General features: G+C 45.9%; 3 protein-coding genes across 4 annotated transcripts in view; 1 reads left to right on the top strand and 2 right to left on the bottom strand.

The window, feature by feature from the left end:
* DNAJC17 (DnaJ heat shock protein family (Hsp40) member C17) overlaps positions 1-6,115 on the bottom strand; it is a 32,622-nt gene extending 26,507 nt beyond the window's left edge. The window contains exon 1 of the mRNA XM_010989309.3: positions 5,919-6,115. Within this exon, the coding sequence (XP_010987611.1) occupies positions 5,919-5,996 (78 nt within the window). The 5' untranslated portion in view covers positions 5,997-6,115. The remainder of the gene's footprint in view (positions 1-5,918) is intronic.
* A 57-nt stretch (positions 6,116-6,172) lies between these two features.
* On the top strand, positions 6,173-12,751 carry ZFYVE19 (zinc finger FYVE-type containing 19). Its single transcript, XM_010989305.3, has 11 exons — positions 6,173-6,414; positions 7,582-7,703; positions 7,873-7,926; positions 8,278-8,396; positions 8,492-8,637; positions 8,989-9,097; positions 10,878-11,087; positions 11,514-11,593; positions 11,897-11,995; positions 12,123-12,259; positions 12,342-12,751. The coding sequence occupies exons 1-11, from the start codon at positions 6,361-6,363 to the stop codon at positions 12,418-12,420; spliced, it is 1,209 nt and encodes a 402-aa protein (XP_010987607.1). The 5' UTR covers positions 6,173-6,360; the 3' UTR covers positions 12,421-12,751.
* Positions 12,752-13,639: 888 nt separating this feature from the next.
* On the bottom strand, positions 13,640-23,309 carry PPP1R14D (protein phosphatase 1 regulatory inhibitor subunit 14D). Of its 2 annotated transcripts, XM_010989304.3 has the most exons (4): positions 22,816-23,309; positions 14,379-14,471; positions 14,141-14,173; positions 13,640-13,946 (listed from the first exon to the last, which is right to left on the bottom strand). In XM_010989304.3, the coding sequence occupies exons 1-4, from the start codon at positions 23,068-23,070 to the stop codon at positions 13,881-13,883; spliced, it is 447 nt and encodes a 148-aa protein (XP_010987606.1). In that variant the 5' UTR covers positions 23,071-23,309; the 3' UTR covers positions 13,640-13,880. The 2 variants fall into 2 exon arrangements, with proteins under 2 accessions (XP_010987606.1, XP_064342460.1); XM_064486390.1 differs by lacking the exon at positions 14,141-14,173 and having other exon boundaries at positions 22,816-23,281.
* Positions 23,310-24,532: the final 1,223 nt, after the last annotated feature.

Below are 24,532 nucleotides of genomic sequence, written 5' to 3'. Positions count from 1 at the left end.
GCGACTGCTCTCTTCACATTTGTATCCCTAGTGCCAGGCTCTGAAACAGGGATACAGTAGGTACTTAATAAAAGTTTGTGGAATCAAATGGTGTTTGTGGGAAATGTTTCTACCCTTCTCTAAAACACACATGGAGAAAGGGAAAGAGAACCAAAAAGAGGCAGGAAGAACACCGTAAATTTTGATTTAATGAAGTGTACGTGTGCCTATTCTGTGTGTGTGTACAAGGTACCAGACACACAGCACGCTGCTTTTGGGAAGCCAGGATGGGAGCTGCCAGCTGAGAGGTGGGCAATCTCTTGCCTGCCCAGTGGGAGTATAAGATGATACCACCTTTCCGAAAGACAGTTTTGAAAAAAACTTTTAAATATATTTACTTTTGGTCTAGTAATTCAACTTTGTCATGAAGTATTACTGCCTAAGAAAGTAATAATACATATTCAGTCATTCAACAGGATTGACTGAACACACCTATCAAGGACTAGGCCTTGTTTAGGTGCTGGAGACATAACAGTAATCAAAACAGAGGAAGTCTCTTCTATCCTGGATTTTTTACATTCTAATGGGGGAGACCAGTGGTAAGAAAATGGGTATGTAACACCATGCGCAGTGGTGAGATGTACAACCTCTAAATATGCAGCAGAGTAAGGGTGTGGGGGCAGCTAATTTAAATAGGTGGTCAGGGAAAGCGTCTATAAGGGTAGGGGGTGATATTTGACTGGAAGTCTGAATGAGGTGTGGGAGTGAGATATACAATGGCCAGGAGAGAGATGTCCTAAGCAGAGGATTAGCAAGTGCAAAGGCCCTGAAGCAGGAATATATTAGGTGAGTTTGAAAATATATCATTGGAGGCCTCTTTCATACCCAATAGGATGGTTATTATCCAAAACACAGAAAATAACAAGTGGTGGGAAGAATGTGGTGAAACTGGAACCCTTGTGCATTGCTTGTAGAAATGTGTAAAGGCGCAGCTGCTGTGGAAGGTGGTATGGCAGTTCCTCAAAACTTTAAACACAGAATTATCATCATATGATCCAGCAATTACACTTCCGGATATATACCCAAAGAACTGAAAGCAGGACTCCAATAGATACCTGTACACTCATGTTTGTAGTAGCATTATTCACAACAGCCAAAAGGTGGAAACAACGCCAATGTCCATGAAAAGATGAATAGATATACAAAATGTGGTATATAATACACATGTGATGTTTTTCAGCCTTAAAAAGGAAGAAGATTCTCACACAGTCAACAAAATGGATGAATCTTGGAAACATGACCTTAAGTTAAATAAGCCAGACACTAAAGGACAAACATTATATGATATTTGTACATTCATTTATATGAGGTACATAAAACAGTCAAGTTCACAGAGGTAAAAAAGTAGAACGGTCATTACCAGAGGCTGAGGGGAGAAAAACATGGAGAGTTAATGTTTAATGGAATGGAATTTCAGTTTGGGATAATGGAAAAGTTCTGGAGATGGATAGTGGTGATGGTTGCATAGCAATGTGAATGTACTTAATGCTACTGAATTGTACAGTCAAAAAAGGTTAAGATGGAAAATTTTATGGTATGTATATTTTACCACAATTTAAAAAATAAAAAAACCACAGGAGTACTGATGTGGCTGGAGCACAGTGAGCAACGAAAGAATGGTAGGGAACAAGCAGGAGAGGCAATGAGGGCCCCAAGGGCCAGGGGGGGCCTTCAGGCTTCATTCTAGGACTAGTAAGAAGCCTCTGGGGAGCTGGGAGCAGAGATAACACAACCTGATTTACAGTCTAAAGGCTCATTCTTGCTGCTGTATGAACCCAAGAACAGAACTAGGAAAAGAAGGCCCTTGCAGTCACCCAAGTAATTCCTGAGGTTAATTCAGAATCTCTTCAGGGTTTGCAAGTGGCATTAATCCAGGATCCACTCTTCATCTTGGCAGGCTCTGGGACCCTGCCCTGTCCCGTGAGAGCGTGCACACGCACAGGCACGTGCACATCAGCACATGAGAACCTAGGCCTTACTGCCTCAGATCTTAGCAGGAGACTGAATTGCCAGGGTTGGGGACGTGGTGGGGGATCACCATCTCTCCAGGAGCACTTCCACACCAAAGCCAGGTCCTCAACTCAAGGCTTGCCTACAAAAAAAAAAAAAAATAGATACTTTGCCCCACCTGTCTCCTCTAGGGCTAGATTGGGAACAAAAATGTCTACCTTTGGGACTTGCTGACTTTCTAAATTCCCATGATACATGTTCATCTTTGTTTTTATTTTGTTTTGTTTTGGTTGTTTATTTGTTTTTATTATAAAATATATATAACATAAAATATACATTAACATAAGTTACCATTTTAACCATTTAAGTGTACAGTTCTGTGACATTAAGTACATTTGCATTATTGTGTAGTCATTACCGGTATCAGTTTCCAGAACTTGTTTGTTTCATCCTGTAACACTGAAACTCTACCAGTTAAACACTAACTCCTCATTCCACCCTCTTGCCCCTGAAAACCACCATTCTACTTTGTCTCTATGAATCCGACTACACCTAGGAAACTTGTACAAGAGGAATCGTACAATATTTGTCCTTTTGTGACAAGCTTATTTCGCTCAACAACATGTCTTCAAGTTTCATCCATATTGTAGCATGCGTCAGAAACTCTTTCCTTTTAAGGCTGAATAACATTCCATTGTATGTATATACCACATTTTGTTTATCCATTCATCTGTCAATGGCCACTTGGGTTGCTCCCAGTTTTTGGCTATTGTAAATAATGCCACTATGAACATGGGTGTGCAATTATCTGTTTAAGTCCCTACTTCTACTTCTTTTGAGTGTATATCCAGAAGTAAAATTGCTAGATCATCTGATAATTCTATGTTTAATTTTTTGAGGAATTTATTGAGAGCTTACTCATGCCAGTCAGCAGGGAAGAGGCTGCTACAGAAGTGAATGGACCAGACCTGCTCCTCAGAGCTAAGAGTACAGAGGGGAGTAAGGTATGAGACGAATAATCACACAAACAAATACATACTTGCAAACTGAAATAAGTTCTGGAAAGGAGAACTTGCTGCTATGAAAGAATAGTAGGCAAGGCCTCTTCGAGGAAGTGCCATTTAAGCTGAGTTCTGAAGGAAAAGGAAAAATAACCCAGGTTAACAGAAGGGGAGGAAGAGCATTCTTGGCAGAGGGGAAAGCATGTACGAAGAGGTAAGAAATTCTATTAAGCATTTTGTTGAAAGGGCAATAGGGTGTTAAAGGAGCACCAAGATTATTCCATTCTCTGTGAGAAGAAATGATTGGAGGAGTACGACAGAGTGTAAAAGAAAAGACTGAAAACAGGCGAACAAGTTGGCAGGAGATTCTAATCGTTCAGATGGAAGTTGATGGAGGCATGGGTAGGAGTGGTGGCGGTGGAGACGGAGCTAAGTGAACAAATCTGAGGATTATTTGGCAGACTGACTCATCAGGACCCAGTGATGGGCTAGGTAGCAAGAGTGAGAGAATGGGGGGTATTAAGAAAGACTCCAGGTTCCTAGCTCGAGACTCCAGGTTCCTAGCTCGAGTTCCTACCCCTACTGAGATGAAGGGGTAAGATTTAGGAGGTGGATGTAGTAAGATTTAGATGCCTGTGAAGTGTCCAAATGGAGAGATCAAACAAGTGGATGGATCTACTGATTTGAGATTCAGAGAAGTGGTCTGAAAGAAAGTTAAATTTGGTGTTGGTGTTCACCACTACCACTGAGCTGTATGTTGCTGGACAGCCAGAGTGACGATGTGAAAAGAGTACCAACCTGAACTGGGCATCAGGGTAACTGGGTTCTAGTCCCAATTTTGTCATTAATCACCCTCTCTGAGCATCAGTTTCCCCATCAGTAACCCAGAAGGTTGGCCTAAATCAGGGCTCCTTTAACTTTTTGTGGATAAGAATTATTTCCTCTCCTCCAAAATAAATACATAAAAAATGTTACGTACAATTTCAGAGGTTTATTCAGTTCTTGGCACCCTTCTTTGGACCCCAAATTAAGAACTCCTATTCTATATGACCAGATAACCACAGTTTGGAGGCCCTTGTGTATACTTTAAATATACTGTTTGTTCTCCAGGTTCCCCTAGAAACTGTGACAGGCACTGCACCAAGGAGAGAGGACCCCAGACCCAAGGTCTCCCTTGCTCCCTACCAAAAAGTACCCATTACCATAAAGCTAACCAGTGTACCCAAAGGCCCTAACCTACTTTTCAGGATTTGTCTTCTTTTATCCTTTCTTCCTAGCCTGTGCTCCAGACAAATTGGACTATGCACACTCTCCTCTTTCTCAGAATACCCTTCCTCCATCTCCACACACCAAACTCTACCCATTCTTCAAGGCTTCAAATGCCTTCTCTATTTCCCCCACCTCTTTTCTGAAACTAGATGCAATCTCAGCCTACTCAGAACATCCACAGAACTTCGTTTGAATCCCTCTTAAGGAACTTATAACATTCTCCCTTGTATTATAGTTGTGTATCCTCTACTAAAAAGAAGGAGCAGCACCTGTTATCCTTTATAAACAGCTTTCTCACAGATCCCTTATGTCATCTGAGTGAAAACTGGATCCCAATCTTACTGCTCTGCTTAGACCTTGGTCTCTTGCCTAAACAACAGCCCTATCTGATCCCCTAGTAGCAGCTCCTCTAGCCACCCTACTCATATTCTTTCTGCACAGTGATATTGAACATTTTCTTTAAAGCCTGATTATGTCACTTCTCTGATTAATATATATATCAAGGCTTGCAATTGCCTTCCTCAGTTCTCAGCTTCAAAGTCTGGCTGGATCTGGTGTGAAATGTCCAAAGTAATTTCTCACTATTAATGAAGTACTAATTTAACAATTTACAAATGCAGAACACTTAGAATAGTGCCCAGCACACAGTAAGCATAATATAGGTCTTAGGTCTTATTAATACTGAAATTTTAAGACTTCTAAGACAGGTGTAGCAGATGCTTTTGATGCTGTGTATACATCCCCATTCTGATTTCAGCTAGAGCTGCAGGGAACAGTTCTGTGCAGGCTGACAGCATCCCTCCTCAAGGGATCTTTGGGTCCCCCTGCTTTTCTGCCCCAGAGCTTCCTTTTCTCACAAGCTCACTAGGCCCACGAGCAGAGGAGCCTGAAGTACAGGGGCATTTGTAGGCATTAATTTCCATCTGATGAATATCTGTCTCCCCTTCCTACATTGCTATAACTACCATCATAATCCAGAGGAAAATAACAGAAATCTTAATTACAGCTTGGTCAGTGTCCCACTTCCTGGCACATTTATCAACACCTTCCTGTGGAACTACAAGCCTTTACCCTTCTGATCCTCCTGCTTTTGGCCCACTCGCACATGTTGAGAGGACAGCACCTGAGCATCTGCCACTTGAAGAGTCAATGGATTGGAGTGTAAAAGGAAACAAAGACGGCAGAGTCATACGCCACACTGCCAAGGAGAGGATGAGAAGGGAATGGAGGAGCCTTGAGACCTAGTCTTTCCTCCGCCCTAGGTTCTACGCAGAGTTAAATTGGTCTGAGGGAGAGAATGAGTGAATCACCTCCAAGCACAGATAACCAGAATCAGGCTGACACTGCGCAGGCGCAAGAAGGAGGCTAGGGTTGCCTCCCAGGCTTCCCCCGCGGCGTCTCCTAGACAAGGCGACGGGGAGAGCACAATACCGTACCCCGCGCGAGGAGCCTCCCTCCTGTGCTCCCCTCTTCCCTCGTGTGGCTCTCAGACCATTCAGGAAAGGTCTGAGAGCCACCTTCTGAGGCTGTCGGGGCGCCCCGCGTTCCCGGCCCACGGCCCGACGGAACCTGGAAAGCGGGTGATACCAGCTTCCGGCGAGGCGCCAAGACGGGAATGGGCCGCCAGGTCGCTCCGGCCTTCCTCACCCTCGTTCTCACCTCTTTGTCAGCCGCGTTCTCCTCAATACCTAGCAGTGCGTACAGGTCCATCTGTAAGATTTCCTTGGTCACCGCCATGGTTCCAACTCTGACTGGATTAGTACTACGACTCCCAAGAGTCTAAGCGTGTGGGGACTGTCAGCCCCAAGCCAGCTAAACGGTGCTTAGCCCCCTGGGAAGTGTCGTGATCTGGGCCAGGCTTGACTGCCTCTGAGGGAAGCGGCAGTCGTGAGTGAACTACGACTCCCAGCAGCCCCCGCGCCCGCCGCGGCTGCTCTCTGACTGGGGTGGACTGTCGTGATTCCCTGTAGGAAGCCTTGGCTCCCGCGCACGGGTGGGCGTGGGGGGCAGGGGCGGGGCTGCGTGAAAGTCCAAGGGTCCCTGGACCTGACCCGCAAGATCTCAATTCTGTCTACCGTGCTGCGCCGCGCCGGGAACTAGGATGGACAGTAGGTGCTACGGCTGCGCTGTCAAGTTCACTCTCTTCAAGAAGGAGGCGAGTCTTCTCTCCCCGGGCGGCTAGAGGGCCAGGGAGGATGCGGAGTAGAGGGAAATTCATAGGACTTGCAGTCCGTAGACTTGGTTTTACAATCCCTCTCCAGCTGTGTGGTTTTGATGAAGTCCCTGGGCCTCAGTTTCCATTTCTGTAAAATGAGGCTAACACTCTCTCGCTTTTGGAGTTGGTGTGAGGGTCCAGTGAGGTGCTGGTGGTGAGAGTTCCCTGTAAATCGTAAATCCGGCTCCTGTCATTTTGAAATGTTAGGCTTTTCTGTCCATCAAGTGTAGGATTCTGCTGTTTGCTTCCCTCCACCCTGCTTCTCCGCAGCCCGGTCTTAGTTAATACTCTGTGACCACTCTCCATCACACCATACCCGTTACTCTGCTCTGAAACCTTCACTGTCAAGCAGCCTCCCCTTCCTCGATTGCCCTCAGGGCATCATAGCAAAGTCTCACTTGCCCTCAGCACAGACATGCCAAGTTCCCCTGGTAACCTGCAGGCTTCCTCTGCCTTAGTTGTGACCAGGAGATAGGCCAGACAGGATGAATGAATAGCAAATAGGGAAGCAGATCCGAGTAGTACTCAGAAACCTGGGTTTTGGAATCAAAGTGGTCAGGATTCAAATTGCAGTTTTGCTGTCTTATTCTTGGGGTGACCTTGGTTTGGGCAAGTCATATAACCTCTCTTGATCCCATCTAAAATAGGAATAATAATGGTGGTCACCAAGATTAAGATAGTGTATATAAACTGTGAGGATTAAATCAGGTTATGAAAGTTAAGGACTGAGTTTAGTGCCTGACACACAGGAAGTGCTTAATAAATGGAGGCTATTGTTACCATCCCATCATGAGCCAAGCCTTCCTCCATCTCTGCTAGAGCAGAGAAGGCAGGGGCTTTGCACTCTCTCTGATTCTTCTTTGTTGAAGAGTCAGAGACCTGAAGCTTGGGGCTTTGCCTGTTTGTCTTCTACACCCCAGTGTAAGCGAACTGATAGCTTTGCCTTCTGCCTCGTCTCTCCCCAGGACTTAGGGGACCCCCCTCCTCATCCTCATCCCAGCAGCTGTTCACAACCTCAGTGTTCTCTCTGTGTGTGCTCAGAGAGTCTGAGGGAGGAGCCTGCAGGGGTGGGTGAGAGGTGGACTCCCTGCTTCATGTTTCTTGTAGTATGGCTGTAAGAATTGTGGCCGGGCCTTCTGTTCTGGCTGCCTTAGCTTCAGTGCAGCAGTGCCCCGGGCTGGAAACACCCAACAGAAAGTCTGCAAGCAGTGCTACGAGATCCTGACCAGGTGAGAAGCTGACACAGGTGAGGGTTCAGCCAAGCATGGCAGCAGGCAGCTGGCCAGGCCTTGCAGCCTTGGGTCTTTGTCTAGAGGTCAGCCCAGGGAGTGTTTTGGGGTGCAGGGCACTGATAGGCAGATGGAAGGTAACTTCTGATACCGGATTTCTTCTCTATAGAGGATCTTCTCCTGCCATTGCCTCCAAGTGGTCACCACCTCAGAACTATAAGAAGTAAGTGCTGACGGGACAGACAAATGGGGATGGGGAAAGGACAGGGGAGCCATAGGGTAGAACTATCTTCCTAGCCTCCTGACCAAATGAGCAGAGGATCAGGAGAATATCTACCTCTTGGCACCTGGCTGCCCTCTTGAGCTCAGAAAACAGCTCATCAGCCCTCTCCCCAGAAAAGGTTTTTGGTAGACCTTGCCTTCTCAGCTGCATGGTGATATGAGTGAGGGCTACAGAAGATTGTCCGTTGGAGGCCTTCCTAGCTGACTAGAAATGAATCCAATGGGAAACAGTGAGTGGGTGACTTCCCTCCCTTCTGCATTCTTCAAGAGCCTCTATCTCATATCCTGCCAGGCGTGTGGCAGCCTTAGAAGCCAAGCAGAAGCCCAGCGCTCCCCAGAGCCATGGACTGACCCAACAAGACCAAGTCATCGCTGAGCGCCTAGCACGGCTCCGCCAGGAGAACAAACCCAGTGAGTGGGGCAGACAGGGTGGAAAAGACACCACCCCAGGCTCCTGGGACTAGGAGTCCTCTGGACTTTACAAGGCTTCCCTATGCCAATTGTAGAGTCAGTGCCCTCGCAGACGGAGATAGAAGCCAGGCTAGCTGCACTGAGGGATGAACCCCAGGGTTCCATCCCTTCCACCCAGGAGATGGAGGCACGGCTTGCTGCACTGCAGGGCAGAATTCCACCTTCTCAGACCCCCCAGCTGGTGAGTGCTGTGACTTTGGAGGGATGGAGGTCTTGGGACGAGGACCCAGCAGAACTCCAGATACATGTATGCCTGTGTACTTCACAGGAGTACTTCCTGCTCCTCCCACCTGCTGCCAGGCCAAGGAACCAGGGACAAGCAGCAGGACTGGGTGGGGCAGTAGAGTGGCCCCTTGGTTCTTTTGGGGACTGCCAGACCTACTTGATTACGTGGGCTCTGAATTAGGCCTGTTTCCCTGAGTTTTGGGAATGCCTCAGCATCCACCCCTAACCTAAACTGCTCTGGGCATTATGGTGTGGCTTCCCTGCTCCTGTTCCCCTGCTCCCCACTGAAGTTTCCTCCTCTGAACAGGCACATCAGCCACCAGACACCAGGACCCAGGCCCAGCAGACACAGGATCTGCTGACACAGCTAACAGCGGAGGTGGCTATTGATGAGAGCTGGGAACGAGGAGGCCCAGGTATCTTCTTCGCCTGGCTCCCCCAGAGACCTGACCCCCCCTTTTCCCAGGTGGGAAAGGCTCTGCTGCCCACCCTTTGGATGTGAATATAAATCAGGGAATAATCAACATTATAAAGGCTACTGTTAATTGTTTACTCCATTGGGAGCCAGTGTAAGCCTAGTGGATAAGTGTGTGGGCTTTAGACCCAGACAGTGATTCTCTGTTCTATCACTTAGTAGCCATGTGACCCTCCACAAGTTACTTGATCTAAGTCTCACTTTCCTCATCTGTAAAATGGAGGTACGTGTGGTAAAACCCACCTCATGGGGAAGTCATGAGGAGTAAATTAGATAATCCGGTAAATGCTTAGGACCCTGCCTGGCTCATAGTAAGTGCTCAGTGAAGGTTCTCTGCATCGATGGGGAGGAGAAGGAAGAGGCTACTTAAATTTAATTAAAATTAAATAAAATTTAAAATTTAGTTCCTCAGTGGTACCAGCCACATTTCAAGTGCTCAAAAGCCACAAGTGGCTCATGGCTACTCTCCTGGACAGCACAAATGTAGACCATGATACAGAACGTTCCCATCACTGTGAAACATTCTCCCGGACAGTGCTGTTCAAAAGCTTCAAAGCAGTAGTTCTCAACCATGGATGATTTTCCTTCCAGGGCCCATTTGGCAATGTCTGGAGACTTTTAGGGTGTCATAACCCAGAGGGTATCACTGGCATCTAGTGAACAGAGGCTAGGGATGCTGCTAAACATCATACAATGCACACGACAGCCTCCTCCACAAAAAATTATAGGCACACCTCAGAGATATTGCAGGGTTGGTTCAAGACCACTGCAATAAAGTGAGTCACACAAATGTTTTGGTTTTCTGGTACATATAAAAATTATGTACACTGTACTGTAGTCTATTTTGTGCAATAGCATTATGTTTAAAAAACAATGTACATAGTTTAAAAATGTTTTATTGCTAAAAAATGCTAACAGTCATCTGACAACACAGGGTTGCCACAAACCTTCAATTTAAAAAAAAATCAGTATCTATGAAGTGCAATAAAGTGCAGCTCAATAAAACAGGGTATGCCTGTATCCTGTCCAAAATGTCAATAGGATCAAGATTAAGAAATGCTGCTTTAGAGATACAATCTCATTGAATATCCTCAGTAATCCTACAAGGTATATACTATTACTATCCATCTTTTACAAATGAGGAAACTGAGGCCTGGTGAGCTTAAGGAACTTGACTAAAGTCATACAGCTATTAAGTGGCAAAGCTGGTACTTGATCCCAGACTGTCTGATTTCAAACCTCTTGCTCTGAAACTCTGAGCTAAAGGGAACCATGTCAGAGCCACACCCACTGTGGTAAAATTCTTCCCGCCTAGTAACATACAAGACCTCAGCTTCCCTCATGTCCTCTCTGTGCTACTCCCTGGAAATGCTGATTCCAGCCTGTAAGGCAGAGACACTGGCTAGACCTCAGCCTCCCCATATCCTGATCCTTTCGGGTGGTGATTCTCGTACCATGGGGTACTCACCCTAACGGCAGCATATTAAAATACCAGATGGGTGGGGATGGATGTAATTGAAAAAAAAAATGTCTAAGATAACTAGTTTTTTACATTTGGAAAAATAGAAGAAAATGCTCATTTGTAATATAAACCACAGGACCTAGTGCTGAACAAAAAGCTGATAACCTATGGTATTTCTTAAAAGTTGAGAAATGGGCTCAGTGGTTTCTGATGAGAGATTTTGAAATGTCTGCCTCCCTGACTGCATCGCTCTTTCCAGGCCCCTCTATCCAGAATGACCTCAACCAGGGGGGCCCAGGGGCTCAGAGCTCCAGTCCCGAGGGGCAGACCACCTGGTCCCTGGAGGAGGAGAAGAGCAGGCTGCTGGCTGAGGCAGCGGTGGAGCTTCGGGAGGAGAACACGAGGCAGGAGCGGATCCTGGCCCTCGCCAAGCGTCTGGCTGTGCTGCGGGGACAGGACCCGGACAGAGGTAGAGGCTGGGGAGCTGCCACTCACTCATGTCCACTGGGTGGACCCCCAACTCCCACCCACAAGCCGTGCTCTGCACAGTGGGAGTACTCCCTGCCAGGCTGGATCAGGGGCTGGGTCCCTGTGCCTAAGGGTATGTTGAGCTGTGCCCAGAGCCACAAGGAAGGTGCTGGGCAAAGCAGTGGATGAGGAATAAGTGGCAGCCATCAGCGGGCAGGGGACTGTCGGTCCCTTCAGATGCAGAGCCTTTTGTTCATGCTTCCCTCCCCTGCAGGGTGGGGCAGGGTCTGATCAGAGTGGCTGCAGAGACTGCTCACCTCTGGAATAAGTGCCACTGAAAACCAAACCAGATCGGGGGCAGGAGTACAGCCACTCAGGTGAACTCTCAACCTCACTTCTCCCTCCCTGCTCTTGTCTCTCCCTCAAGTGACCCTCGAAGACTATCGCCTCCCAGACAGTGATGATGAAGAGGATGAGGAGACAGCTATCCAGAGAGTCCTATGGCAGGTCGGCTCTGCCTTACCCACCTGGCCACCCCTTGTCCTGTCCCTGCCACACTGTCTCACTGCCCACTTGCCCCATTGACTCTGCCTCCGCTCTGGGGCTGGATGGCCAGTCACTCTGCAGCTCCTGATCTAGCTGGGACCCCAATGACCCAGACCTGCCCCTGGCCCATTGAGATGGGGTATCAGCAGCCACAGACAATAGATAAAGGAAGATGGGTTCAGCACTAAGGCCACAGAGCACAGATATACTGTGTTTTGGAGGGATGCCTGGAGCAGGTAGCTGTACTCTTCACTCTGTCCGCAGCTCACTGAAGAAGCTGCCCTGGATGAGGCAAGTGGTTTTAACATCCCTGTGGAGCCAACTCTTCAACCCAGGGCCCAGTCCTGCAGGGCAGAACCTAAGGTGAGAAAAGTCCTAGACACAGACCCCCTAGGCCATCACCACAGCCTCCCTCCCCACCTGCCAGACTGTTCCTGTAGCCACCCTTCCAGACCCCATCAGGTACCTTACATCCCCCATTCCTCTCCAGTCCCCAGAGGCCCAGGCCACAGCCCCCAGGCCTGAGGCTGAGGAAGAGGAGCTCCCCTGGTGCTGCATCTGCAATGAGGATGCCACCCTGCGCTGCATGGGCTGCGATGGAGACCTCTACTGTGTCCGCTGCTTCCGGTGGGTGCAGATGGAATGTTCCTTGGGGCTGGGAGAGTTCCAGGACTGCCTATGATCCCTGACCTGTAACTCTGCTCCACAGGGAAGGTCATGATGCCTTTGAACTTAAAGAGCACCAGACATCTGCCTACCACCCCCTGCATAAAGGCCAAGAGCACTGAGGGAGCCCTAGTCCTCCCAGGAAGGCCATTCTACAGGCTGGGCACCACCAGGGCATCTGATGGGAGAGCCTGTCAGGCTCGACTGCTTATGGGTGCACCCTTTCCTGAGCATCTGTGTCCCTGGAAGGAGGAAGGACTCTCCACTCAAGGTGATGATTGGAGGAGCCAGAGGGAAAGCAGAAGTTGGGAGCCTTCCAGCATTGACTGGGAGTGAAAGGCATGATGGGGAAAGACCAGACTGAATCTAAGGAGGAGCCTTGAAACTTGTTCAAGGGCCCAGGGCCCTCCACTGGTACGTAGAGGATCTAATAAAGTATGTTCATTCCTTGGACCCAGCATCTTTTATCTCTAGAACATGATGGGCCCTGAGACGGGCCCCTTAGAGAGGTGGCAGAGCAGAGTAGGCTGTAAGTCCAGTCTTGTGGAGTGAGGGAAAAGGCTGAGCCATCCTGCAAGCTTCTCCAGGCAGGAACAGTCCCACCCATCCTGGTGGCCTCATATGTAGCAGGTATGAATATTTGTTCAACTGAACTGAACTGTGCATCCTGCTCTGGGCAACCCAGCTTAGCCCCCAGGCCCACCATCTTGGATTTCTCAGCCTCTCTAGCACTCAGATACTGCATGCACAAACAGTTAAATGCATAGCCTGCTTTCTGCCTTACTCCCAAAGGACACCATCTCCCAGGGCTCCTGTCCCAACCTGCCTGCCATTCAGACCCAGTATCTGTTTCCACTAGCTCCCTCCTGACCTGACTCCTGGCATTTCAGCCTATACTGTTTACACTCCTCCACTCAGTCCCTGCTTCTTCTCTTTCTGTCTCTGGCTTGGAGAGGGTCCTCAGCCTGAATCAATTAGTAGGGGAGAGGAGTTTAGCTTTCCCTGAAGCCCCCAGACCCAGCCAGTTCCCTCCCCTATAGGATTCAGAACTAGTCTTTGCTACTTGGGCTCCTATTGTTGGTAAAGCCAGAATGCCATGTGTTTTAGCCCAGATGCCCTCTGCTTGGCCTCTGGGCCTTGCTTCTGACTACTCTGAAGCAGAACTATGACATTTATCTTTGAATTCTCAAGGTCTATGTGGATGGGCAGATGGATGGGTGGATGGATGGATAAGGTGTATGGATAGAGCCTAATGACTCAGGATGCTGGCCTTCTGGTATAACACTTCACCCTCTTCCTCCCCCATCCCTCAGCACAGATATGCTCCACACTCCATTCAGCTGGGGCTCCTGAAGATTTTATCTACTTGGCTGCCAAGGAAAGCACTGGGCAACAGCCATGACTGGCTTCCAGAAAGCCCAGCTGACAGGAACTAGCTGTGACTGCACATACACAGGGGTGTCCAAATGTCCCTCTTCATTCTCCATATTCCTTGTCAGTGTCCCAAGGAGCTGTTTTCCTCTCAGCCCAGGATCCAGAGGTTCAGGGCCGACCTGGCAGTACTGAGGCTGATGAAGGTGGCTTATTTCTGAGGCCGACTGAGTCTCCGAAGTTTCTTGAGTTGACTGAGCAGCTCAGAGATAAAAGGCTGAGAAAGAAATAGGGGTGAGATCAAGGCATGAGGTCACACTCACCCACCACACTGCCCTCCTTAACCTCCACCTGACCTCATCTCCTCAGAGTCAGGGAAGGGGAGAAGGACCCAGGGCCAAACTTTCCTCTTCATTAACTGCTGCCCCACTGGGCCTTCTCTTACTCCAAGACCAGCAGAGCATCCCTTACCTCTGTGGGGCGGGGGCAGTTTTGGAGAATTGCCTGGTGGAAGAGAGCAGACAGTGGGTCCCTGAGCAACAGCAATTCTCCCAAGCCCCCACTCAGTCTCCCAGGAATACTCCCCTCTGAATTGGTTCTCCCCCACTGTGGATGGGGAGGCAGAGACTGGGTTCTTGGGTTCCCTTTGGTCCAAGCCCACCTTCCATCCCCCACCTCCTGGGCCTGGGGCCTGGTCCCCCCATTCTACCTCCAGCTGAGTCTTCTGCTCCTCTGTGGATAGTTCCATGAGAGCCTCCAGGTCAATCTCAGGCTCAGAAGTCTCAGAAGGAGTTGGGTGATCCTGTTTGGGAATCACATGGGACTCAGAGGAGGCTGGCCAACTGGTACCTGAGTGAAAGTTACTGGCAGGGGTTGACCCATCTTCCACTTTATTTCCCATGTTCAGTTTCTCTCCTCACCTTACTCAAACCATTCATTCATCCTTCCATTCAACAGTGACTGAATACCTACTGTGTCCTACCTGAAACAGTGCTAGGGTTCTTTAAAAAGAGGGTCTAATTGTAAGAGTTATACACATTGTTAGTAGGGATGTAAAATGGTGGAGCTGCTTTGAAGACAATTTAAGGTTCCTTAAAATGTTAAACAGAGTTATGGGGAGGTGGGTGTAGCTCAGTGGTAGAGTGCATGCTTACCATGCACGAGGTCCTGGGTTCAATCCTCAGTACCTCCATTGAAAAAAAAAGTTAAACATAGAGTTATCATCTTACCCAATAATTTCACTCCTAGGTCTATTCCCAAGAGAACTGAAAACATATGTTCACATAAAATTTTTCATATGAATGTTCATAGCAGCATTATTCATATTCAAATGTCCATCAACTTATGAATAGATAAAGAAAATACGATGTAGCCATACAATAATTTTCAGCAATAAAAAGGAACAAAGTACTTGGGGGGAGGGTATAGCTCAAGTGGTAGAGCGCATGGTTAGCATGCATCAGGTCCTGGGTTCAATCCCCCGTACTTCCTCCAAAAATAAATAAACCTAATTACCTCCTTCCACCAAAAAACAAACAAACAAAAAAGGAACAAAGTACTGATACTTGCTACAACATGGATGACCCTTTGAAACATATTAGTGAAAGAAGCCAGTTACAGAAGGCCACATATGATATGATTCAATTTGTATGAAATGTCCAGCATTGGTACATCTATAGAGACACACAGTAGATCAGTGGTTGCCTAAGGCTGGGAGTGGTGGTGGTACAGAATGGGGTACGACTGCTTATGGATACAGGGTTTCTTTTATGGGTGATAAAATGTTCTAAAATTAGACTGTGCTGATGGTTGTACAACCCTGTGAAAATACTTAAAACCATTGAATTTTACACTTTAAGTGGTAATTATATGGTATGTGAATCATATCTCAATAAATCTGCCTTTAAAAGTTAATATAGTCATTGAAAAGATTTAAGCAACACAGAGTTTACAAAATTAAAAATGAAAGAAGCCAAAGAGAATGAGAAGCCAGTCAGAGACTGGGAGAAAATATTTGTAAAAGATATAGCTGATAAAGAACTGTTAGCTAAAATATAATAAACAAACAAACAAACAAATAAATAAATAAAACAAAGAACCCTTGTAGCCAACAATAAGAAATGAACAACTCACTGGAGGAATAACTCTCCCAGGCTTCAGACAATACTACAGAGCTACAATCATCAAGAAAGCATGGTATTGGTACAAAAACAGACATATAGACCAATGGAACAGAATAGAGAGCCCAGAAATGAACCCACAAACTTCTGATCAACAAATCTTCAACAAAGGAGGCAAGAATACACAATGGAATAAAGACAGTCTCTTCAGCAAATGGTGTTAGGAAAACTGGACAGCAGCATGTAAAGCAATGAAGCTAGAACACTCCCTTACACCATACACAAAAATAAACTCAAAATGGATCAAAGACGTAAACATAAGACAAGATAAAATAAACCTCCTAGAGAAAACATAGGCAAAACATTATCTCACATACATCTCAGCAATCTTCTCCTAAGGCAGTCTACCCAAGTAATAGAAATAAAAGCAAGAATAAACAAATGGGACCTAATCAAACTTACAAGCTTCTGCACAGCAAAGGAAACCATAAGTAAAACAAAACGACAACCTACAGAATGGGAGAAAATTTTTGCAAACAATGAAACCAACAAAGGCTTGATATATATAAGCAGCTCATATGACATAATAAGAAAAAAACAAACAACCCAATCCAAAAATGGGCAGAAGACCTAAACAAGCAATTCTTTAAGGAAGAAATACAAATGATCAATAGGCATATGAAAAAATGCTCAATATCACTAATTACCAGAGAAATGCAAATCAAAACTACAATGAGGTATCACCTCACACCAGTCAGAATGGCCATCATTCAAAAGTCCACAAGTGACAAATGCTAGAGAGGCTGTGGAGAAAGGGGAACCCTCCTACACTGCTGGTAGGAATGCAGTTCGGTGCAGTCACTGTGGAAAACAGTATGGAGATTCCTTAAAAGACTAGGAATAGACTTACCATATGACCCAGTCATCCCGCTTGTGGGCATATATCCAGAAGGAACCCTACTTCAAAAAGACACCTACACCCCAATGTTCATAGCAGCACTATTTCCAATAGCCAAGACATGGAAACAGCCTAAATGTCCATCAACAGATGACTGGATAAAGAAGAGGTGGTATATTTATACAATGGAATACTATTCAGCCATAAAAATGACAACATAATACCATTTGCAGCAACATGGATGGACCTGGAGATTGTCATTCTAAGTGAAGTAAGCCAGAAAGAGAAAGAAAAATACCATATAAGATCTCTCATATGTGGAATCTTAAAGAAAAAAAAAGAACATAAATACAAAACAGGAACAAACTCATAGACATAGAATACAAACTTGTGGTTGCCAAGGCAGGTGGTGGGAAGGGACAGACTGGGATTTCAAAATTTGTAGATACTGACAGGCATATGCAGAATAGATAAACAAGATTATACTGTATAGCAAAGGGAAATATATACAAGATCTTGTGGTAGCTCACAGCAAAAAAAAATGTGACAATGAATATATGTCTGTTCACGTATAACTGAAAAATTGTTCTCTACACTGGAATTTGACACAATATTGTAAAATGACTATAACTCAATAAAAAAAGTAAAAAAATAAAAGAAAAAAATGAACAACTCAATTTAAAATGGGCAAAAATCTGAATATCTGCCTCACCAAAGAAGGTATGCAGATAGCAAACAGTGTATGAGAAGATACTCAACATTAAACGTCATTAAGGAATTGCAAACTGAAACAGCAATGAGATACCATTACACACCTATTAAAATGACAAAAAAAAAAAAAAAACACCCAACCCTAAAATATTAACACCACCAAATGCTGATGAAGGTGTGGAGCAACACGAACTCTCACTCATTGCTGGTGGGAATGCAAAATTAGTATAGCCAGTTTGGAAGATGGTAGTTTCTTACAAAACCAAATATACTCTCAGTATACAATCCAGCACTTGTGTTCCTTGGTATTTACCCAAATGAGCTGAAAATATGTCTACACAAAAACCTGCATATGAATGTTTATAGCAGTTTTATTCATAATTGCCAAAGCTTTTTTGGGTGCAACCAAGATGCCCTTCAGTAGGTAAATGAATAAAGAAAGAGTGGTACATCCAGACAATGGAATATTACTCAGAGATAAAATGAAAAGAGCTATCAAGTCATAAAAAGACATAGAGGAAGCTTAAATGCATATTACTAAGTGAAAGAAACCAATCTGAAAAGCCTACATACTGTATAATTCCAAGTATATGACATTCTGGAAAAAGCAAAACTGTGGAAACAATAAAAAGATCAGTGCTTGCCAGGGTTTAGGGTGGAGGGAGCAATGAATAGGTGGAACACAGAGGACTTGTAGGGCAGTGAAACTACTCTATATGATACTTTTAGGGTGGATACATGTCATTATACATTTGTCAAAACCCATAGAACCTATAACACCAAGAGTGAATCCTAATAAGCAGTATTAACTTTGGGTGAATATGATGTGTCAATATAAATTCATCAGTTGTAACAAATGTACTGCTCTAGTGGAGGGTGTTGATAGTGGGAGAGGCTATGCACGTGTGGGGACAGGGAGAACATGGGAACTCTGTACTTTCTGCTTAATTTTGCTGTGAACCTAAAACTGCTCTAAAAAATAAAGTCTTATTAAGAAAAAAAGATGTGCACAGCAAAGGAAACCATCAACAGAATGAAAAGATAACCTACTGAATAGGATAAAATATTTGCAAGTCATAAATATGATAAGTGGTTAATATCCACAATATATAAAGAACTCATATGATTCAATAGCAAAAAAAATCTGACTTTAAAAATGGGCAGAGGGGTTGGAGAGTATAGCTCAATGGTAGAGTGTGTGTGTAGCATGCACAAGGTCCTGGGTTCCCCAGTACCTCCATTAAAATAAGTAAATAAATAAACCTAATTACCTCTCCCCCCAAAACAAAAACAAACGTAAGTAAAATAAAATATATTTTTAAAATAGGCAGAGGATCTGAATAGACATTTTTTCCAAAGAAGACACACAGATGGCCAACAGGTATGTGAAAAGCTGCTCAAAATCGTGAATTATCAGGGAACAGGGACTTTCTGCAGTGAAAGTGGCATGCTGGGGCAGAACATGACTACCAGTACAGGTTGGTGCTGTGATTCATGCTAAGGTCCACCATTGCTTTTGCATCATCAGTGCAAATGTCAACATAGTGAAAAAGGCAAATGACATCTTGTTTTATTTATGCAAATAATCATGGACCCCCTAAAAGGGTCTTGGGAACCCCCAGGGTCAGAAAGGACTGGGAGGACTGGGAGACAAATCAAGTTCCACTCAGCCAGAGTGGACAGTCATCACTGATCATGCAGGAAATTCTGTAGAGATCTCAAAAGGACCATGCTTTACTAGGAGGGGACTAAGTTATTCCCTAGATTAAAGGCTACTCTAGATTCACCCCAAAAGAACTTAAAAACAAGCCTTGGAAGGATCAAACTGAACCACAACAAACTAACCTGCCTTCTAGAAAAAAGCCCAACATTCTAAAGGAGGAAAAAAATCCAGTTACCCAACAACATAAAATTCACAATGTCCAGCATCCTATCAAAAACCACTAGCATGCCAAGAAGCAGGAAATGTGACTGACAAGCAGGAGAAAAATCAGTTAACAGAAGCAGACCAGGTATGACAGAGATAATGGAATTAGCAAATGAGGTAAACACAAACATAAGAATGAGAGAAATGGAAGACATAAGAGCTAAATGAAGCATCTAGAGATGAAAAATACAATATTTTAAAGAAAAAAATGTACTGGATGGAATTAACAGTATATCTGTCACTACAGAAAAACAGATTAATTAAACTTGAAGAAATAGCAAAAGAAACTAGCCAAAATGAAGCACAGAGAGAAAAAAAACCTGGTGAAAAAAAAAAAAAAAGAGAGAGAGAGAACAGAACAGAGCCTCGCTGACCTGGGGGACCATATCAAGTGGTCTAACATATATGTTATTGGAATCCCAGAAGGTAGAAGGTAGGGCTGAATGATAAAAATACATTCTAATGATTAGAACGCTGCCTCTTAAAGAGGATTCATCCTTCTCCCCAAACTATTTTATATCAGTTATGACATTAACTATATGTATATTGAATATAGGGGATGTATTTCACTGAGAGTCAGATTGCCACTGCAGTCTGGTGTTGAGAATATGGGCTCATATCATAATGCAAATATTGTTTTCCTCAAGTATTTTTGAATTCTCAAAAAATGAGCAGATATATCAAACAACTCTTACTGAGGTGAACAAGTGTGATCTCCTCATGACTCTGTACCACATGTGCTGGTTTCCTGCCGGATGCTGCCTGATTTGACCCCTTTCTCACCTCCACTCTGTCCCCTTACTCCTGATCTGTCTGCCATGGAGACCAGTCATGGAGTAAAGCTCAGAGATGAGCTAACAAGTGTTTGTTTCACATTTTATTGACAATATAAGTGTAAAGTTGTAAGTTTAATAGATTGTTTCTCAAAATATCATCGCATCAAAAGGGCTGCATCAAAATGTCAGTGTGACTAGGGGAAGATGTAATGGAAGCTAAAGGAAAGGAGTGTTTCAAAACTCTGGGGTGGTCAAGAGTGTCCCCCGCTGATGTATATACTAGCTTTAGCCCCACTGGTGACTTTGCCAAGAGGTCTCAGTAGAGTGGTGGGTACAGAAGTCAGATTACAGTGGTTTGAAAGGTGATAGAAAGGGGAAAAGTAAGTAAAGGCTGTTAGTGGGGACAAATCCTTTAAGGAGCCTTGTAAAGGAGACACGAAATAGGGGATGGTAATCAAAGGGGAGCATATTGTTAAATAAGAGTCTCCTTAAAATAGGAGAAACTCGTGAGGGTTTAAATCCCTGCGTAGAAGCTAAATCCACACTCCATTTCTGGACAACAGGAGCTCCAGGGCCCAAAGTCTGTTTTGTTGAACCTAGACTTGGTTCCTCTAAAGATCCTAAAGCAGGCTGCAAACCCACTGAGAAGAAGCAGGGCCCTCCAACAAAAGAAGGTTGGATCCCACTAAACTAAACAAAACATGATGCAATCCACTCCTGGATCTATTCCCGGTGGTGTTATCCAAAGTGGGCATGTGAGGAGGAGCCCCACTGGCTGGAGAGGGGCTCTATGAAAGTAAAACTGAGGCTGGGTATGCCTGGAGACTGGGTTGCCTCAATCTCTGCCCAAGATGACCAGCCCCTGGGGCTTCCCCAGCCTCTTGGCTGCTTCCTGCTGAAAAAAGCAGGGACTGGGAGAGGAACTGCCACCTGGCACCTTTGGACGACTGCCATGGCAACTGCAGGCCAGGTATTTTATTCCGGTCACTGCCTGGGAGCAGTCCTCCCACATGTCCTATTTTCCAATGTTATGAGCTTATTACTCTACAGCTTTTCCCCCAGCCTTGATCTTGCAAAACAAGGTTCATTGACTAGTGTCCATCTCTGATGCCTGGAAGGATTTGCCCTGAGACGTCTGAAATATGAGACTTGTTACACAAATGTACAACAATCTGAAATTGAAACCAACACAGAGAGGGAGGGTGCTGGCAGGAGTAAAGGACAGTGATAGTGTCCTGCAAGGTCAGAGCAGACAGAGGCCAAGAAGGTTTTCCCCTCCCAGCTTTAGGGCATCTCCCTCCCCTCCACAAGTGGCCCAGGATGCTGCTGGGGACACAATCAATATCTGGACCAAACCAACACATGACCCAGTGAGCCTCACAAGATGGCCTGGGCCACATGCATTACTCTTCCCCATCCACAACTGCAGGACCACTGACACAGCCCTTACCTGGGAAAATTACAAGCCCTTGCTGCCCAAAAAAGAAAAGACAGGACCTTAGTAAGGAAGGAGAGAAACAAGGACCATGGTATGTGGACAAGGAGGACTCTGGTGCAGTGGTTCCAGCCAGCCACAGACTAGAATCACCTGTGGAGCTGATAAAAAAGACCAGTGCCTGGGCCCCACAATAGTAGTTTGAAATGCAGTTGCAGTGCAGCTCAGGCATCGGCTTTTTTCTGAAGCACTTTAGGTGTGGAGAACCACCAGCAGCCCCCAAAAGCGCTCAGACGCTATAGGCAGAGCCCTGGGTGCAGCTCCTGGTCCCGCAGCTTCCTGGTGCTATGACCTTGGGCTAACTGCTCAACATTTCTAAGCCTCCATTTCCTCTACGGTGAAACAGTGAAACAAACCTACCTAACGGACTTGGGGGGAGGGCTGAGTAAAAAGATGCAAGTCAGGTGCTGGGCACTGTGCCTAGCACATAGTTAAGTGCTCAAAAAATGTTACTCTTGTTGGAGCAACAATTGTTACTACACTGGGATCCTGATTTGCAGGTGTCTACATTAAAAAAAAAAAAGTGCCACTTTCCCAAGATAGGGTTGAGGGGAGTCAGCCAGAGCCAGGGCCCAGGCTCGGGCAGGTGCCGGCGTTAGCGCTCACTGTTGGTTCCTCTGAGTTCTAGTCCAGCATTATCCATTCTGAGATGGTGAGATGTTCTACGTCTGTGCTGAGAGCTTAGTAGCCATGAGCCACATGGGGCTACTGGCACTTGAAAATGTGGCTAGTGTGACTGAGGAACTAAAAATTTAATTTTATTAAATTTTTGTTAATGTAAAGTTGAATAGCTACACACGGCTGATAGCTACAGGAATGAATGTTGTCGCTCTAGACAGGTATGTGTGTTGGGGGTGAAGAAAATAAAGACAGAGAAAAATAGCTCTTCTGCTGTCTCCTCTGAGCCTCAAAAAGTCCTACAAAGGAGATGTGACAGGCACCCATAGACCCATTTTTTAGATTATGAAACTAAGTTTGAGGGATGTTAAGAGATCTGCCCCCAGATTATGAAAAGAGTGAGACACAGAGCCGAGACCAGAGGGAGGCAGATTTCAGGACTGCAAACCCACGCTTCACCTATGGGGAGAAGCTTTCTCTCCATGGGAGCATCTCACATCTGCCCTCCAGCTCCTCCTGAGGTCTCAGAGCAGTCTCTCCCCTGGCTCCCTGGCTGGGTCCCAGGCCCACCACGTTCCTCCACCCTCCCTGGGCTACCCACCTGGAAGAGCTCCTGAACCTGGGCGTCTACCCACTGCTCCATCTCCAGCCAGCGCTGGAGCTGCCCCCGGTCATACTTCACCGTCAGCCGGCTGGATCTCCGGGACCTGGAGGCTTTGGCGGGGTCGGAGTGGGACTTTGACTCTGAGTCTGAGGATGATATCCTTCTCCTCCCGGAAGCCCACTGGACATTTTTACTTGGATTCTCCTTGTCCGGGTTGGGAGACGTGCAGGAAGGAGGGCTTGAAGACAGCATGGAAGGATTGGTCTGGGCAAGGAGCTGGGAAAAACTGGCAGTCAGAGCAAGGGTGCCAGGGAATGAGGAGACCGAGAACAGAGGGAAAGGCCAGCAGGGAAGAAAGGTGGGAGGGATGGAGGGAGGGCCAAGGCTCCTGGAAGGTGGGGGTCAAAGATCAACAGGCCTTTCTTTGTCTGGTGCTGGAAATGCCAGTCTCCTGGCTTCTTGCCGCCAGTGAGTGGCACTCCCGAGCAGTGCCCTAGCCTTCCTTTCTGCAGCTGCTGGGGCCCGAAGTGATACAAACTGCAAACGAGCAAAGGTCAAGAGGGTACCATGCCTGGGAGGAGGAAGAGGCCCTCAGGTCCTGAGGGGTGTGAGGCTCTGATCTGTGCTCTAGGGCCAGCTCTGGAGCAGGACCTGAGTCATACTCACCTGAGAGCCCTCAGCATCACACTTCCCTGGGACTAGATCCACCTGGGCCCCCAGAAGTTGCGTTCACACGGATTCTGTAGGAGGAGGGTCCCCACCTGGCAAAGGCTCCTGCTCAGAGTATGGCACTGCTGAGGGCAGAGTCTCACCAGGGATAATTAGGTGGTTATCTCTGACCCCTGTGGGGTCAGTACCCTTTTGTGTATGAATGTTAGCTGCCTTTAGCAACGTGATTTGTAGAGGAGGGCATATCTCGGCGGTAAAGTGCGCAAGCACGAGGTGTGGGTTCAATCCCCAGTACCTCCATTAAAAATAATAATAAGATAAAATGAAACCTAATTACCTTTCCTACAGAAAAAAAAAAAAAAAAAAAAAGGAACGTGATGGAAGCGTCACTCCCCTGTTGGCCCAGCCCTGTGTGTCTGCAAAGGCAAATTTATTAAGCTTGTCTCCCGAGTCCCTTCCCCAGAGGCAACTGCTTAGGAAGCCATATTTATCATCACATGACCCTCCCCTGACTCACGTCCTTCCTGACACAGAACAACCCTGCAGGCCTAACCATTTACCCAGGTGTCAAGACCTAATACTTCTAGACATACTTGCATTCTCAAGGAAGGATGTTTGTTTGCTTGTTTAGTCTTTTGTAACAAAAATTTTGAAACTTTTTAGAAGTTACACAACAGAATAATACTGTACTTTAAAAAAAAAATTAAAAAGAACAGCTCAGAAGGGCAAATAGAAAATGAAAGTTTCTCTTTCCCTAGCTCCACTCTCCAGAGGCAACTCATCAACAGCTTCTGTTTTTAGTTCTCCTGTGACCACCCTTATTCCTTGGTGTGATATCATACATTTGTCCATTTGTCTTTTCAACATGAAAGATGAAAAATTAATTCCCTCACTCACACTCCCTCATCCCCTTTACTTCCCACATTCCAATTTTTGTTTAGGTATTTCTTTTTAGGTCTTGCAGTGCTTGCCTTTATGATGCTGAGTTTCTGTTCGCAGTGTATCAACTTCAGCCATCACAAGCTGACTCCTAAAAGAGTTTTAG

Source organism: Camelus dromedarius, chromosome 5, assembly GCF_036321535.1.
Source record: "Camelus dromedarius isolate mCamDro1 chromosome 5, mCamDro1.pat, whole genome shotgun sequence".
Taxonomy (NCBI): Eukaryota; Metazoa; Chordata; class Mammalia; order Artiodactyla; family Camelidae; genus Camelus; species Camelus dromedarius.
The sequence above is the reverse complement of the archived record's forward strand: the minus strand, read 5'-3'. Positions and strand labels throughout refer to the sequence as shown.